At 45.5% G+C, this 14,982-nt stretch overlaps 7 protein-coding genes across 9 annotated transcripts in view; 4 read left to right on the top strand and 3 right to left on the bottom strand.

Moving 5' to 3' along the window:
• The window catches only part of form3 (formin 3), a 39,569-nt gene extending 35,370 nt beyond the window's left edge, over nucleotides 1-4,199 (bottom strand). The window contains exon 1 of one of the 2 annotated variants that reach the window (XM_064688727.1): nucleotides 4,113-4,199. The gene's annotated coding sequence lies outside the window, so the exon portion shown is untranslated. Of the gene's footprint in view, nucleotides 1-3,530; nucleotides 4,062-4,112 lie in introns of those variants that run through there. The other variant, XM_064688726.1, reaches the window with a different exon arrangement.
• Nucleotides 4,200-4,763: 564 nt separating this feature from the next.
• On the top strand, nucleotides 4,764-6,702 carry OXA1L (OXA1L mitochondrial inner membrane protein). The gene is made up of 3 exons (XM_064688574.1): nucleotides 4,764-5,071; nucleotides 5,193-6,270; nucleotides 6,326-6,702. The coding sequence occupies exons 1-3, from the start codon at nucleotides 4,988-4,990 to the stop codon at nucleotides 6,505-6,507; spliced, it is 1,344 nt and encodes a 447-aa protein (XP_064544644.1). The 5' UTR covers nucleotides 4,764-4,987; the 3' UTR covers nucleotides 6,508-6,702.
• On the bottom strand, nucleotides 6,603-7,309 carry galla-2 (MIP18 family protein galla-2). The gene is made up of 2 exons (XM_064688576.1): nucleotides 7,106-7,309; nucleotides 6,603-7,035 (listed from the first exon to the last, which is right to left on the bottom strand). The coding sequence occupies exons 1-2, from the start codon at nucleotides 7,224-7,226 to the stop codon at nucleotides 6,686-6,688; spliced, it is 471 nt and encodes a 156-aa protein (XP_064544646.1). The 5' UTR covers nucleotides 7,227-7,309; the 3' UTR covers nucleotides 6,603-6,685.
• Nucleotides 7,310-8,036: 727 nt separating this feature from the next.
• LOC135432764 (histidine-rich glycoprotein) lies at nucleotides 8,037-9,606 on the top strand. Its single transcript, XM_064688575.1, has 2 exons — nucleotides 8,037-8,185; nucleotides 8,248-9,606. Exons 1-2 carry the CDS (start codon nucleotides 8,174-8,176, stop codon nucleotides 9,457-9,459), a joined length of 1,224 nt encoding a protein of 407 aa, XP_064544645.1. The 5' UTR covers nucleotides 8,037-8,173; the 3' UTR covers nucleotides 9,460-9,606.
• A 383-nt stretch (nucleotides 9,607-9,989) lies between these two features.
• LOC135432761 (uncharacterized) lies at nucleotides 9,990-10,884 on the top strand. 2 transcript variants are annotated; one of them, XM_064688573.1, is made up of 3 exons: nucleotides 9,990-10,144; nucleotides 10,212-10,380; nucleotides 10,522-10,884. In XM_064688573.1, exons 1-3 carry the CDS (start codon nucleotides 10,133-10,135, stop codon nucleotides 10,770-10,772), a joined length of 432 nt encoding a protein of 143 aa, XP_064544643.1. In that variant the 5' UTR covers nucleotides 9,990-10,132; the 3' UTR covers nucleotides 10,773-10,884. The 2 variants fall into 2 exon arrangements, with proteins under 2 accessions (XP_064544643.1, XP_064544642.1); XM_064688572.1 differs by having other exon boundaries at nucleotides 9,991-10,144; nucleotides 10,212-10,884.
• On the bottom strand, nucleotides 10,846-11,627 carry Blos4 (biogenesis of lysosome-related organelles complex 1 subunit 4). Its single transcript, XM_064688571.1, has 3 exons — nucleotides 11,474-11,627; nucleotides 11,343-11,414; nucleotides 10,846-11,282 (listed from the first exon to the last, which is right to left on the bottom strand). The coding sequence occupies exons 1-3, from the start codon at nucleotides 11,534-11,536 to the stop codon at nucleotides 10,923-10,925; spliced, it is 495 nt and encodes a 164-aa protein (XP_064544641.1). The 5' UTR covers nucleotides 11,537-11,627; the 3' UTR covers nucleotides 10,846-10,922.
• Nucleotides 11,628-11,836: 209 nt separating this feature from the next.
• On the top strand, nucleotides 11,837-14,609 carry LOC135432759 (ATP-dependent RNA helicase DDX42). Its single transcript, XM_064688569.1, has one exon. The coding sequence runs from the start codon at nucleotides 11,970-11,972 to the stop codon at nucleotides 14,370-14,372; it is 2,403 nt and encodes an 800-aa protein (XP_064544639.1). The 5' UTR covers nucleotides 11,837-11,969; the 3' UTR covers nucleotides 14,373-14,609.
• The last annotated feature ends 373 nt before the right edge of the window (nucleotides 14,610-14,982 follow it).

Here is a 14,982-nt window from a genome sequence, read left to right as displayed (position 1 = left end):
ATAACTATGCCCCCCTTTCCCCGCTCTCTCTCTCTCGTCTAGTGCGCGCCCTGCCCCTGCAATGAATTGCTTTTATGCGCTCATTTGCATATTAAATAAGCGGCTGGCTTCTGGCAGAGGCTGAGGCTGAGGCTGAAGCTGAGGCTGAGGCGCTGCAAGTGTGTTGGTTGTTGTTGTAGCTTGTTGGTTGTTAGTTGTTAGCTGTTAGTTGTTGTTGCTGCTGCCATGTGGTTAGTTTCTAAGCGGCAGCAGCTGCCGCCAATGCAAAGAACGTCGCCATCGTCGTCGTCGTCGTCGTCGTTGTAGGTTGGACAGCGTATAACGCGGGGCAGCTTTTTTATTTGCCGTGTTGTTGTTGTTGCTGTTGTTGGCATTTTTTCTTTTCTTTTTAAGTCGTATACTCGATTTGGTTTGTTGACGTAAAACAAAGAAAACGCGCCAACCGACTGCAGCAGTGGGCAACCCATGGGGCATATTACTGCCAGCTCGGAATAGCAAGTGCAAAAATTCATATACATATATCGAATGGAGTTATAACGAGAATAGGCCGCACGCCGAATGTTAAATACCCTTCTCTTACACTCTTGCTGATCATTAAAGATAAGTTTGGTACAGATATCTATATGATATGTAGATTATATTTCCTCCCAAAAACTAGTGCTCGAATCTAACCAATTTCCACACAAATATGCTGCCTAGATCAAATCATGATCAGACATATATATATGCATACATATATGCATGTATATGCCTTGTTTCTTCGGAGGTGTCCCCATTATAATACCCTCTACAGGGCTATATACAATCTATAATGTGTACAGTGAAACCTGTCAGGCATTGACAATTGATGTCTTGTGATTCATTGGCCAGTTGATTCATTAAGCATTTGACCAAGTTTTGCGGGTGCTGTTTTTACACCTATTTTAATTGATAAATACTCAGCCATAATGAAGTGTCATCCACAAAAAAAGCTAGAAAACGAATTTCAATACTGAACTGTATTCATCAATCATGAACTTTATGAATGAGCAAACCATTTACTTGCCAACTTTATTAAACTAAAAGGAAATAAACACAAAGTTCTACAAAAACTGTGTTAAATAAAAAGCTAGAGGTTAAAGATGCCGCCAGGCTAGAAAATTGCTTAAGTTCTTATAAAGTTGTGAGATTTAAGAGAGGGAAAGGGCATTTACTTTGAAGTTGGTTATTTAACAGTTTGCACTAATTTGAGATTGAGTTCTGGGTTTAATACTTATTATATTGAACAATTTTTCATATTCTTATCATGATTAAATATCGAAATGTTGAACCATCTGAAAATTGCTTGTGCTGAAAAGTATTTTACTGATTTAAACATTGCGAATAGATGATAAAATCAAGATACTACATTTTAAAAAGGGAGAGAAAATTGCTTGAGTTTTTACAAAGTTGTAAAAGTTATAAGAGAGGAAGGACATTTACTTTGGATTTGGGTATTAAACATTTCGATTTTATTCGAGATTGAATTCCTCTTGTCGTGATTAAATATAGAAATATTCAACCATCTGAGTTTCTCTTTTGCTGAAAAGTGGTATACCGATTTAAACATTGGGAATAGATCATAAAATCAAGATGCTACACTTAAAAAAAGAAAGATTTGTTAACACTCCAGCAATTTTTTAGGAAACTGGGCTTTTCCGCCTGATTTAGTTTGTAAACACATTAACTGAGAAGCGCATTGAGATGCGTTATGGGATACAAATCGGGCATGAATTAGTCAACAATTCAGCGAGTTAGTCAGCGAACATTACAATTGAGAAATAAAAATGCACAATTAGCTCTGACGCCAAATAGTTTGAATAGTTCTTAGCCCAGTTAAGACGAGATGCACACTCATTTTGCGAGCCTTATAAAGCGCAGATTTTCAAAAAAAAAAAAAAAACAATTAGCAAATAAATTTATGCGCCCAAAACTAACGCAAGCGAATCTCAATATTTATTCAAGCAACAATGGAGGAGAATGGAGGGTTGGATATTTATAAACAATATATCTACGAGTATTTATCGGAGCTCTGGTGACTATTTCTGCTGTCTTTTGGCGAAACAAGTAGTTGAATTTCCTTTTTCAAAAAAAACTTGGCTATTGACAGACAGAGAGTTAAACTTGTGCAACTGAGAGAGTGTGAGTGTGTGCTGTGTGTGTATTGTGTGTGTGACATTAAGCCGCACACAAACAAGTGCGCCATATTTGGCAATTGACTTTGCAGCCAAGTTAGAAATATCTATTTGTGTGTGCTCGCGTTTGGACTCAGTATTTGCCCGACACACACATATATACTATACATATATATATATATATATATATATATATATATATATGTATATATGCGTGTGTTTTTTAACTGTTTACGCTGCCCACTTGCGATGGCCAGCGGCTTGATAAATAATTTTAGTTTCATAAACACAAATTGACACTTTAAATTGTTTGCCAAAAACCGAAAAAGAAAAAAATCTTTCAGCGAATAAAAAATCTCGCATAAAGCATGAAATCAATTGGAATTAAGCCGGGCGACTTTGAAGCACGGCGCGTTGAGATTTGTTGCCCCCGGGTGCTTCAGTGTCTGGAACTCTGGAGTGTATCATAAACCTTAAGCACTCCAAGCACTTCGCGGAATCGCCCAGCCAGGTAGTCCCACTTGTTGCTGTTGTTGTTGTTGTTGCTGGCGAATCTGATTTGTATCGGCAAAGATCTAAGAGCATAGATGCCAGCCCTCTAATGCCGCTGCGGGGCGTTGCGTATCAAGAACAAACCGTAAACGAATTTATATGATCTTGAGAAACGAAACCTTGCCGGGGGGAGGGAGGGGAAGCGTGAGTTTCGCATTTTGTTTGCCAAACAGCCCGCGGCTGTCGCGTTAATTAATTGTTTGTCTTGCGATTACAGCCGATTTGCGCAATAACAATTACTATATATAAGCAGACGCGATTCTCTGCTAATTATTGCTGACAGATTTGTAGAGTAAATTTATGATTTATGAATGGAAATGGGCCAATAGGAAAACCCTATCAAAAATCTTCCCCTACTTTTATCTTTAATTAAAGATTTTAGAGTGATTCCTTCTCTATGCAAAGAGTGCAACAGCGCCACAAAAATTGAAATTCAATTAAAAATTTTCCAATATTTATTGATAAGCATATAAAGTTTTCCTTATGCCCCACATAATCTAGCCTTACTCATAAACTCGATTGTAATAGCTTAAGCATTTAATGAACTGCACTTGCTTGCGGGCTGTGGTAAATGGAGTAGAGGGAGGGAGGGAGGGAGGGAGGGACGGGGGGTAGTCTAGTGTTCTTATCAGAATTATTGTTCCGCGTAATTGATCTAGTTTTAACGCGTCGCTGGTCTAATAAATATTAATTCAACTGGCGACTTATGCAAGCAGATGCTGATCGCTAATAAGAAGGCAAACAAGAATTTATTTATTTATTATGGGCCAGCGAGCTGATAGCACTTTGTTAAATATATTATACTGTTTTCAAAATGAAACTTACCACATGAAAAACAAAAACAATAATTGTATAACACTGGCTGCCCAACACCTGTTGCACTTGCTGCTGCTCTTGTTGTTGCTGTTGCTGCTGCTCCAATTTGTGAATGAGCTTAATTGCATTTATCGATAGCACTTTGTTTGGCTTGCGTCAAAGTTATCGTTTCTCGTTTCTAGTTGTTATTGCAGTTGCAGTTGTTGTTGCTGTTGCTGTTGTTGTTTTAATTAGCAACACAAACACATTAACCAACACTAACACACACACAGACACCGTGCGACAGACAGACGCATGGCAGGGGGCGCCCACGCAACGTGCCAAAAGAAAACGCGTTTATTGAAAATGCAACTGCGACAGGCGACGACGGCAGCAGCCGCGCAAAGAACTTTGTTGGCTGCGCCGCCAGCGTTTCCAGCGGCTACCCAAAAAAAATATGTAAGCGCAGTCAAGAGAGAAAAACAAAATGACAACAAATTGCAGTGCCAAATTGCGAATTTGTTAATTTCGACTTCCCCACAGCGCAGTTACCGTAACCGATTCGTTGGAGCGCTCGCGACAAACTGAAAACAGATTGAAATTCAAATTTACCCGTCGTTCGTTCAGTTCGAATGCTTCTTCTTGCTGTTTTTCCCCCGATTTGTGTGTGTGCAAGTGCTACGCGTGCGCACCACGACTGCTCGCCTCGAATATCTAAAAGCGACTGAAGTTAAGAGAGATCGTTGCTGCCCGCTTACAATCATAAAGAGCGCGAGTCTTTTGCGGCCGCTCCACCACCAGCGCTCTCCCAGCGTGCGTACGGCATGGCGCTGTGTATGATTAACTATGATTAATAAATAAATAGGTGACCTGTTTATACATTTATATATATGAATGTATATTTCTGCACCTGCCCTTTACTCATTCGAAAAGTTCGAATGTCAGCTTTGCGTTTAACCAGCAATAGACAATTATCTCAAAAATGATTACAAGGAAACTCCTTTTCTTTTTCATTTAAATATATATTTTTGTATATATCGGAAGGCTATTATAAAGCATTTTGAATCGTAATTGTGAAAGTGATTTTGAAATACAAAAAGTAACCGACGGCGATAGCGGTATTTACGGTATACGATATGCGGTACTTACGGTATACGATATTTAAGTATTTACGGAACAATCGTGTCACTGGACTTAAGGAGCAAAAAAAAATGTATGAAAGCGGTTATAAGGAAAATCATTTGATTCCTGGATTAACACTCAATAAACAAAAAAGTTTAAAAAAGCTAGACAAATTGTATCGTTTCAAAATTAAGTTCTAAACTGAAGTGCACCTAAAATTGACCAAAACTAATTATTATTCAGCCCTGGTACAAACAGATGTTTTGAAGTGACCATCTGTGAGAGAACGAAGTTGCCATCTCTTTCAACTCGACGAACGCGAATGCGTCAAATTATTACATTTATAAATTAAAGTAAAGTGCAAGATGTTGGCCAAGCGAATGCAACTATGGAAAGCGACTCACGCGGCGCTAACGATGAATTCCACAGCCAACAAGGGTGCCACACAGGTAAGGAGCCGCTGACACCGCCGGCGACTGTCACCAGGGGTGCCCCTTATGACATAACCTGCAAAGCGCGGTTTATTATGAATGAAATGAAAGCCCATATTGAATAGAGGAACCTTTGCAGATGTTTCCAACAGGCGGCAGCAGTCGAGACATGCACTTGAGCAGCAGCTGGAGCAATCAGCTGCACGCTCGTGTCATGCTAGCGCCTGCGTCACCATTGATCCCAATCTATCCGTCTGCAGTAGCCGGTGGCCTGCGATATGCCAGCTCCAAGACAGACGTGCCGCCCATTTCGGAATCCGTCAAGGAGCTGGTGGACCTGCCTGCTATTCCAGATGCGCCTTTACCACCAGCCATTGAAAATGTTTCCACCGACGCGGAAAGCCTCATGGAAACTATTAACCTGGCAGGCGAACCAACATTTGCCTCCATTGGCCTGGGCGGCTGGTCGCCAGTGGGCATGGTACAAAACTGTATGGAGTTTCTGCATTGCACGTGGGATATTCCCTGGTGGGGCACCATTGCGATAGGTACGATCGTCGTGCGTACCCTAATATTTCCTCTGGTCATCCTCGCGCAACGTAACTCAGCCAAGATGAGTAACAACATGCCACAGATGCAGGTGCTGCAGCTAAAGATGACGGAGGCGCGTCAATCGGGCAATGCCATTGAATCGGCGCGGTATGCTCAGGAAATGATGCTATTTATGAAAGAAAAGGGCGTTAATCCCCTAAAGAATATGATTGTGCCATTGGCGCAAGCGCCGCTCTTCCTATCCTTCTTCATGGGTCTACGTCAGATGGCCAATACCCCCGTGGAGTCCATGCGCGACGGTGGCCTCTTCTGGTTCACGGATCTGACACTGGCGGATCCGTTTTACCTATTACCCGTAATTACCAGCGCCACGTTGTATCTGACCATTGAACTTGGCACGGACAGCGCGCGCCTTTCGGCTGCCAACATGAACACCATGAAGTATGTTCTGCGCGCCCTGCCGATTGTTATCTTTCCCTTCACTATGAACTTTCCCGCTGCCATTCTGACGTACTGGGCTTGCAGTAACTTTATCTCGCTGGGCCAGGTGGCAGTGTTGCGGATTCCCGCTGTGCGGGATTACTTTAAAATTGAAAAAATGGTGGCCCATCCGCCCAGTGCACTGCCGCCCAAGAAAAAGGGCTTTGTGGGCGGCATGAAGGAATGTAAGTTTAACAGCCATTCAAATGGGAACTATCTAATTTCGCATGCTCCTTGCAGCTTGGGACAACATGAAGATCACAAAGGAGATCGAGGAGCGACAGCAATTGGATGAAATTCGCTTTGCCAAGGCCGGCAAAGGACCGTTAGTGAAGACGTATAAGTACGATCCCACCAAGCCTCCAGTCCAAGAATCGACACAGCCTACAGGAAACCTTAAGCATCCCTCCAAGGAGCAGTAGCCACCGTGCTGTCCGTCGCGGTCAATGTGCGTTTGTTGTTAATGTTAGAACCGTACCCTTTAGTTTATCGATCCCACAAGTTGCTGCATATATCATATATGCTAAAAATTAATATATTTTCTATTAACAAAAACAACACGGACACATTGAGAATATAATAATAATAATAATGTGGTGTTTAACCCTTTGCCGATATACACTGGTTTATGACCTCGGCCAGGTGTTTGTTCTCCAGTGCCGCGGCAACGCGTTCCTTATCCGCCAGCTGTTTGTTCACGGCCATCTCGGAGGCGTGCGTACCTGGCGTTATCTCTACGGTCACCTTGAATCGGGGTGGCAGGGATCGCAGCAGCTTGACCCGTATGGAGAGACCAATCAGCGTGGCCATCGAGCAATGCGGAATCGTCGGGGTAAAGTTGATGTGCACCGAATTCTTTTTGTCGCTTATGGTTATGAGTTCCTCCTGTACTACGTGCAGCTCCTCCAGCGATAGCGGATGCTCAGGATCATTGATGTTTCGTATAAGATCTGCACTGGGTGCACGGGTACATATTGTATTTAGTAAAAATAATTATATTGTGCGTGTTAATTTGCTTACCAAAGATTTCTCGCTTATCAAAAGGATCGGCAATGCTCTCATCCTCTTCGTTGGCTGTTACCGCACGCTCCTTGATCTTGCTATAGACGCTCGGGTTTAAATTCTCAATTTCTGTGGGCATCTTTGCTGTTCTTACTGTTAATTTAATAAGCTATTTAACTACAGATTTTTACTACGCTTGATTTTAGCGGCCAGTGTGTACACGCTACATGTGCACGAAATAAACTCATTTTGCCAGAGAATATTTAAACTGCAGACTTTATGTACACACTGGCAGATCTAGAACGTTTCTCAATTTGAATTGATAATTTTAATTTGCGCAATTAAATTTGAATGCTACAATTAATCAATCAGGAACTTACAACTAAGTACAGTTTCCAGCAAAATCTTATTTATTCGCGCTAATATAAGCAGAAGTGTCATCTTACGTAAAACCGGTAATTAGAGGCGTTTCACAATTATATTTATGTGCATTTTAATTAGCCTTCCTAGTATTTGCACCCATTTCCAGACACATAGACGTGCGCAGATAGCTTTTTCGCAACAAGGTGCTAAATATAGATGACTAACTTGCCGGGTTCCCAAGATCGAGCAATGTTGATATTGAACAGACATACGTACATTTAGTTTATTCTGCCCACCTGACCAGGCGCACACAGCTCCGCCTTGAGCCACATTTAATGCTCATTCAAATCCATATTCATATACATATGTATAGACGGATAGCGGGTAGATAGAAATAAAATGGCATATGTCAAAAGATGCTGCGGTGATTTGTACAGCTTATAATTAGCTCGCATTATCATTTTAAAGATCAATAAGAAAAATAAATATATACAATAATATTGATATAGAAACTCGCTGGGTAAACAGCGTTAAGCTAGTCCGGTAATTATCATCAATTTACGAAATGGTTAACAACAATGTCAAACATATCACTACATACTAGTCCCGTCCAGAGATCCGCTGCCCCATCACAAACTTTCCATATAATGCGCCGGCAATCCAGCAACTCCAACAGTTCGCTGGAAATTTCATTTCAGCTCAGTCATCAGCTTCCGCCAGACAATGAGACAATTCGTAAGACCCGCTGGATTTTCTTCGCTAACATTTTTTGATAACATTCTCCATTGTACATGCAGCTGATTTTTGTGGCCCTGTGCGCCGTGTGCACTGCGGCTCCAGCTCCGGCTGATATTAAAGAAGCCGAACTGGCTCGTCCCAGCCCTATTAATCCGGCTGTTTTAAGTGATCCAAAGCCTGCCGAGAGGGTTGTGGTGCTGGGTGAGCCCGAGGTCAAGCATCGTCAGAAGCGTGATGAAGCTGCTCCAGCCAAGCCGCATTCTACCCAGGCTCACGATCTCCTGCAGCACAATCCTCACAGTGACCAGTCAGAGAAACCATCTGGACACGAGGACATTCAGCACGAATCCACAAAACCGAAGCGCGAGTCGCAATCAAAGCCAGCTGGACATGAGGCTGAGCAGCATGATTCTCATGCCCACGGTCATGATTCTCCAATAAGCGATTTGACACACGCTGCTACACAACACGAAACCAAGAAGTTGAAGCGCGATTCACCAGCAAGGCCAGCTGCACATGAGGCTGAGGAGCACGATGCTCATGCCCACAATCATGATGCCGCACCAGCCGGAGTTTTGGGACACGAGCGCGTACAGCACGAATCCACAAAACCGAAGCGCGAGTCACCACCAAAGCCAGCTGGACATGAGCACGATGCTCACCATGATGCCGCACCAACCGGCGTTTTGGGACACGACCGCGTACAGCACGAATCTGGAAAACCGAAGCGCGAGTCACCCCCAAAGCCAGCTGGACATGAGCACGATGCTCACCATGATGCCGCACCAACCGGCGTTTTGGGACACGAGCGCATACAGCACGGATCTGAAAAACCGAAGCGCGAGTCACCCCCAAAGCCAGCTGGACATGAGCACGATGCTCACCATGATGCCGCACCAACTGGCATTTTGGGACACGAGCGCATACAGCACGGATCTGAAAAACCGAAGCGCGAGTCTCCACCAAAGCCAGCTGGACATGAGGCTGAGCACCACGATGCTCATGCCCACACTCATGATGGCCCAGCCAAACCCCAGATCCTTCCTATATCCGCTGGACCGCATGATGGCCATTCGCGTCATCAGCGCGACATTCCTGTGCCCACAGAAATTAAGACCACATCCGCCCCAATCGAGCAAAAGGAAAGGCCCCAAGTTGAGGATTTGAATGACCATGTGCCGGCTGCTATCAGCAGCACCCCTCACAGTCCACTGCGTCATCATCCAGTGCCTGTTTCGGAGCTTTTCAACAAGCCCAAGACAACCGTCTAGGTCTAAAGAGGGCAAGGAGAGCAAGGAAGCCAAGGCCCAAGTCACGACCTCAACTTTCCTGTTAATTGCTTCAGCATGTTATGAGGAAGAAAACAAACCGAAGTCAAAAAATAAATAAAAATTTACAATACGAACACACTCACAAAAGCTATTTGCTATTTGCACAGAGCCTCGCCTCATCCGCCCTAACGCCAAAGTATTCGTCCGACTTGTACCCCCGCATGGCGCCATGTCAATATATGCATTCAGGCATATAAAAATTAATGATCAACTCACCTGACCAGCTCCACCTTGAGCCACATTTAATTCGCATTCAATATTCATACATTTAGTATAGATTCCGAGTAACAACTTGTATATGTCAAAAGATGCTGCGCTGATCTTTACAGCTTACAATTAGCCCGCTCTATCATTTAAAACATCAACAGGGAAATTAAATATACATACAATAATGTTGATACAGAAACTCGCGTAAAGCTAGTGCGGCAATTATCACTATTGAATAAATTTACAAACTGGTTAGCAGCCACGTCTAACACAGCCCTGCAGTTCCCGCCTAGGGAGCCGTTTACGCTGCTTTATCGCGGACTTTCCATAAAATGCCTCGACAATCCAGCAAATCCAACAGTTCGCTAAAACTTTCATTTCAGTACAGTCAAGTTTCCGTCAGACAATGAGAAAATTCGTAAGAGCCGCTGGATTTTCTTCGCTACCTTTGATTACTTTGATAATATTATCCATTATACATGCAGTTGATTTTTGTGGCCCTGTGCGCCGTGTGCACTGCGGCTCCAGCACCGGCTGATATTACAGAAACTGAAGTTGCCAGTGCCCGCCCTATTCCGGCTATTATTCAGGAGCTGCTTAAACCGACAGCGAAACCAATTGGACCCGATGCCGTTCAGGACGAATCCACGAAACCTAAGCGCGAGTCACCAGAAAAACCATCTAGCGTAACTGGACATGAGGCTGTACAGCACGATGAACATGCCCACAATCAGGATGCAGGAAAACCAGATCACGCTGTGCTACATGAGCCCGGACACCATGAATCCACAAAACCGAAGCGCGAGTCACCAGCAAAACCAGCTCATGAGCACAATCATGATGAGCCAGCCGTACCCGAGGTCCATATTCCAGTCACTCCACTCTGGCACGTGCCAGGGGAAGCCAGCAGCACCCGTCCTAGTCCACTGCGTCATCATCCAGTGCCCATTTCTGAGGTTTTGAACAAGCCCAAGACCACCGCCGAGCCCAGCAGCAGCAGCAGCAGCTCTGAAGAGAGCGAGGAGGGCAAAGAAATCAAGACCTAAGTCACGAGCTCAACTTTCCTGTTAATTGCTTCAGCATGTTTCGAAAAAGAAAACAGATCGAAGTCGTAACAAATAATTAAAAATATACAATTATATTAACACGCTCACAAAACTCATCTGCTAATTATTGACTAAACATCTAGTTAGGCGTTACGCACCGACATTCGTCTCATCCGCCCGGCTGCCAAAGTATTCGTCCGACTTGAATATGGGCACCGGCTGGAACTCGCCTTCGACCAAATTACTTTTGGGCGGCGTTCCAGACGTTTCTGTGGCGGATAGCCTAGCCCTTAATGGTTTTAGTAGCAGACCCTTAATGCTGTAGTCGGTTATATTGAGCTCCTGCTCAGCCACATCCACGGATCGCTCTACCTCGTTCAGGTTCTCGTTCACCGTGGCTACAAACTGTTCCAAGTTGTCGATTCGCTGGCGCAGTTCCCCAAAGTTTTCGCTAAAGCTCAGAATACTGCACACATGATTGGCCATGATACCGTTAGACTCGGCGCGCACCTAATACACATTAATTAATTCAATTAATTTATTTAGTTAGTGTATGTGCCCGAGACTTACGGAGGCCAAAACAGTTTCAAACTCGTCTAGTCGGGCCAGCATGTCGTCTATGTTGGTGCAGAGCGGATTAATCTGTCATTGATGGACATTGTTATTAGCAATTGAAAGCATTGTTATTGAACTATAAGCACCTCCTTTTCCAAATCCGCGCTTTGTATAATTTTAGCATAATCCTTTGCAGTCTGTTCAACCATTTCTTTGTGGCATCTGTTGCTGCCAACAGACAAAATATCAACAAGACGAAATAGATAACCGATGAGACAATAATCGATAGCTAACAGTATTTGACAGCACTGCTTGGCGTTAGGGCAGAATGTTGAAAATTTAAGGCATTGCGTTAAAACTAAATTAAAAATTAAGTTAAACATTAACGCTTAATGAATGCCGAAGCACAAATGTATCTGGCTGATAAGTTTAAAATTTCGATTTGTTCGTCGTTAAACTATCGCAGTGCAACTATCGTATATATATCGTTAGCTACCAGACACCGCTTAGTTCAGTGCTGGGCAACGACAACTGTGATTAGGTTGGCAACAATGCGCATCTTGCAAATTCTATTCTCGCGTATGTTGTATTGATTTGTGCTTCGTTTTAAAAAGCAAGAGGAATTTCGAGCCCATCGCAGCCATGAGCAACTACCGCGGCATCGGAGGCGGCGGCTTTCCCTACAAGAAGCAGCCCAGCGGCGGCAACAACATGAGTGCAGTGCCCCCGCCGCCGGCTTTAACCAATAGCCGTGGAGGCGGCGGATTTCGATTCAGCTTCAACCAGGCCAGAGGCGGTCTGGCATCTGGTGCTACAGCGAGCGGCAGCACATCGAAGCACGGCTACTCGACGCTCGAATCGATTAGCCAGTACACGAACTCCACAAATTTTGTGGGCAAGCGCAAGCAGCACATGGACGACGATTATTTTGACGACGACGATGAGCAGCATCAGCAGAAGGCCCAGCCGGAGCAGGCTTATATACCGGCGCCTGGATCGCCGGGCGCGATACCGACCGCCAAGGATGACACCGACTCCGATGAGGATCCGTTGGAGCAGTTCATGGCTGGCATCAAGCAGCAGGTGGAGAAGGAAAAGGTGCGTGCGACAGATCCGCAGCAAAAGACAACCGTCGCGCCGCTTGAGAAGAAGGGCGTGCGCCACGACATTGACGACGAGGACGATGAGGAGAGCTACTACCGCTACATGGAGGAGAATCCCAATGCGGGTCTGCGTGACGAGGGCTCTGACCAGGAAATCGATTACGACGAGGATGGCAATCCCATAGCGCCGCCCAAGAAGAAGGATATTGATCCGCTGCCGCCCATCTATCACTCGGAGATTGAATACGAGCCCTTCGAGCGCAACTTCTACACGCCCCACGAGGACATTGCCCAGCTGGACGAGGAGCAGGTGCGCGAACTGCGTCGCACGCTGGGCGTCAAGGTGAGCGGCGCCCTGCCACCCAAACCGGTCAGCTCCTTCGGCCATTTCGGCTTCGACGATCTGCTGCTGAAGTCCGTGCGCAAGGCGGAGTACACACAGCCCACGCCCATACAGGCGCAGGCAGTGCCCGCAGCGCTGTCCGGGCGTGATATCATTGGCATTGCCAAAACGGGCTCCGGCAAGACGGCTGCGTTCATCTGGCCGCTGCTCACCCATCTGATGGATCAGCGCGAGCTGCGCCCGGGCGATGGACCCATTGGCCTGATCCTGGCGCCGACGCGTGAGCTCTCGCTACAGATCTACAACGAGGCCAAGAAATTTGGCAAGGTGTACAACATAAATGTGGTCTGCTGCTATGGCGGCGGATCCAAGTGGGAGCAGAGCAAGGCGCTGGAGCAGGGCTGCGAGATTGTGGTGGCCACGCCCGGGCGCATGATCGACATGGTCAAAATGAAGGCCACCAACTTGAGGCGCGTCACATTTCTGGTGCTCGACGAGGCGGATCGCATGTTCCACATGGGCTTCGAGCCGCAGGTGCGCTCCATTTGCAATCATGTGCGCCCGGATCGCCAGACGCTGCTCTTTTCGGCCACGTTCAAGAAGCGCATCGAACGCCTCGCCCGTGACATTCTCACCGATCCGGTGCGCATAGTCCAGGGCGATCTGAACGAGGCCAATCAGGACATCACTCAGCATGTTTACGTTTTTCCCAATCCGCTGCAGAAGTGGAACTGGCTGCTCTGCCATCTGGTGAAATTCCTCTCCGAGGGCGCCGTTCTGGTCTTTGTCACCAAGAAGGCGGACGCGGAGACGGTGGCCAACAATTTGATTGTCAAGGAACACAACTGCCTGCTGCTGCACGGCGACATGGACCAGGCGGACCGCAACAGGGTCATCACGCAGTTCAAGCGCAAGGAGTGCGACATTCTGGTGGCCACCGATGTGGCCGCCCGTGGCTTGGACATACCCCACATACGCAACGTGGTCAACTATGACATTGCCCGGGACATTGACACGCACACGCATCGAATTGGACGCACGGGCCGTGCGGGTGAGAAGGGCAATGCCTACACCCTGGTCACCGATAAGGACAAGGAGTTTGCTGGCCATCTTGTGCGCAATCTGGAGGGCGCCGATCAAACGGTGCCCGACGATCTCATGGAGCTGGCCATGAAGAGCTCCTGGTTTCGCAGCTCGCGCTTCAAGCAGGGCAAGGGCCGAAAGCCCGCCAACAATTTCATGGGCCTGGGCTATCGCGAGCGCTCTGGCAATGAAGGAAGCGGAGATGGTGGTGGTGGCGGCGGCGGCGGCGGCTCCGCTGGCCCTGGCAAAGGTCCAGTTGCCGATTTGAACAAATCCGGCGCCGGACCCGCAACTGATCGCTATTCGGCCATGCGCCAGGCGTTCCGTTCGCAATATAACTCACAATTTCGCGCTTCCAGCGATCGCACCTGGGAGCAAACGGTGCCGGAGACGGGCGTCTTTGCAGCGCCGCCGCCGCCGCCACCACCACCAAGCGGCGGTGGCTCCTCCAACTCCAGCAGCAACAGCAACAGCAATCAGGATGCGAAGCGTGCCAAGAAGAGTCGTTGGAACTGAAAAACCTGAATCGAAAGCAATCCTCCTTTAATTTCATATTGTTTAATGTGTATTTGCTTTTGTTTCATTTAAAATTACAACTTAAAGGCTACCATTAAATATATATATATATATATAATATATATTTATATATATATATATATATCCATTATATATTATTTTAGGGAAATACTCGTATATACACGCTCCATTCACACTCAGCCAATGCCGATTCAATAAAAATGTCATTAATTGTAATTCTGTATCATTTATTTTTGTTTTGTTTTGTTTTCGTTTTCTTTGTTTTTCTTTTTTATGTGTATTTTATTTTGAATAAAATCACATTTGCGCATATTCCATGGCCTTAACTGACCCCGAACCGGTTTCAATTTTGTTTGTCGTAATTTTACTTAACCACAATTTCTCGCAGTGCACAGTTCAATAACGGTTTCGATGCTCTCGAATCGAATCGAACCGATCTGGCAGCTCGCTAAAAAAAACCACCGTTAAAACTATGCACTGCAAAAACAATGTGGCCGAGTTATATATATTTTTGTTTTTATAGTATTTTTTAAGATTTGGTTTTTCTTTAGCGTTTTTTTTTTGGGTTTTTTTTTTGTCTTGTCTTTTT

The sequence above is a fragment of the Drosophila montana genome, unplaced genomic scaffold (assembly GCF_035044405.1).
Source record: "Drosophila montana isolate Dmon_TW-CO22-7 unplaced genomic scaffold, ASM3504440v1 contig_3213_1, whole genome shotgun sequence".
Taxonomy (NCBI): Eukaryota; Metazoa; Arthropoda; class Insecta; order Diptera; family Drosophilidae; genus Drosophila; species Drosophila montana.
Note: the sequence above shows the minus strand (reverse complement) of the source record. Positions and strands in the feature narration are given on the sequence as shown.

What these genes read in the sequence shown, in the direction of transcription:
- OXA1L (XM_064688574.1), top strand. Translation starts at nt 4,988, where the DNA reads ATGTTGGCCAAGCGAATGCAACTATGGAAAGCGACTCACGCGGCGCTA. An exon ending in CCAACAAGGGTGCCACACAG is followed by an intron (nt 5,072 to 5,192) that starts GTAAGGAGCCGC and finishes GAACCTTTGCAG; the next exon opens with ATGTTTCCAACAGGCGGCAG. An exon ending in TGTGGGCGGCATGAAGGAAT is followed by an intron (nt 6,271 to 6,325) that starts GTAAGTTTAACA and finishes TGCTCCTTGCAG; the next exon opens with CTTGGGACAACATGAAGATC.
- Blos4 (XM_064688571.1), bottom strand. Translation starts at nt 11,536, where the DNA reads ATGGTTGAACAGACTGCAAAGGATTATGCTAAAATTATACAAAGCGCG. An exon ending in GCGCGGATTTGGAAAAGGAG is followed by an intron (nt 11,415 to 11,473) that starts GTGCTTATAGTT and finishes CATCAATGACAG; the next exon opens with ATTAATCCGCTCTGCACCAA. An exon ending in TTGAAACTGTTTTGGCCTCC is followed by an intron (nt 11,283 to 11,342) that starts GTAAGTCTCGGG and finishes AATGTGTATTAG; the next exon opens with GTGCGCGCCGAGTCTAACGG.
- galla-2 (XM_064688576.1), bottom strand. Translation starts at nt 7,226, where the DNA reads ATGCCCACAGAAATTGAGAATTTAAACCCGAGCGTCTATAGCAAGATC. An exon ending in TGATAAGCGAGAAATCTTTG is followed by an intron (nt 7,036 to 7,105) that starts GTAAGCAAATTA and finishes CACCCAGTGCAG; the next exon opens with ATCTTATACGAAACATCAAT.
- LOC135432759 (XM_064688569.1), top strand. Translation starts at nt 11,970, where the DNA reads ATGAGCAACTACCGCGGCATCGGAGGCGGCGGCTTTCCCTACAAGAAG.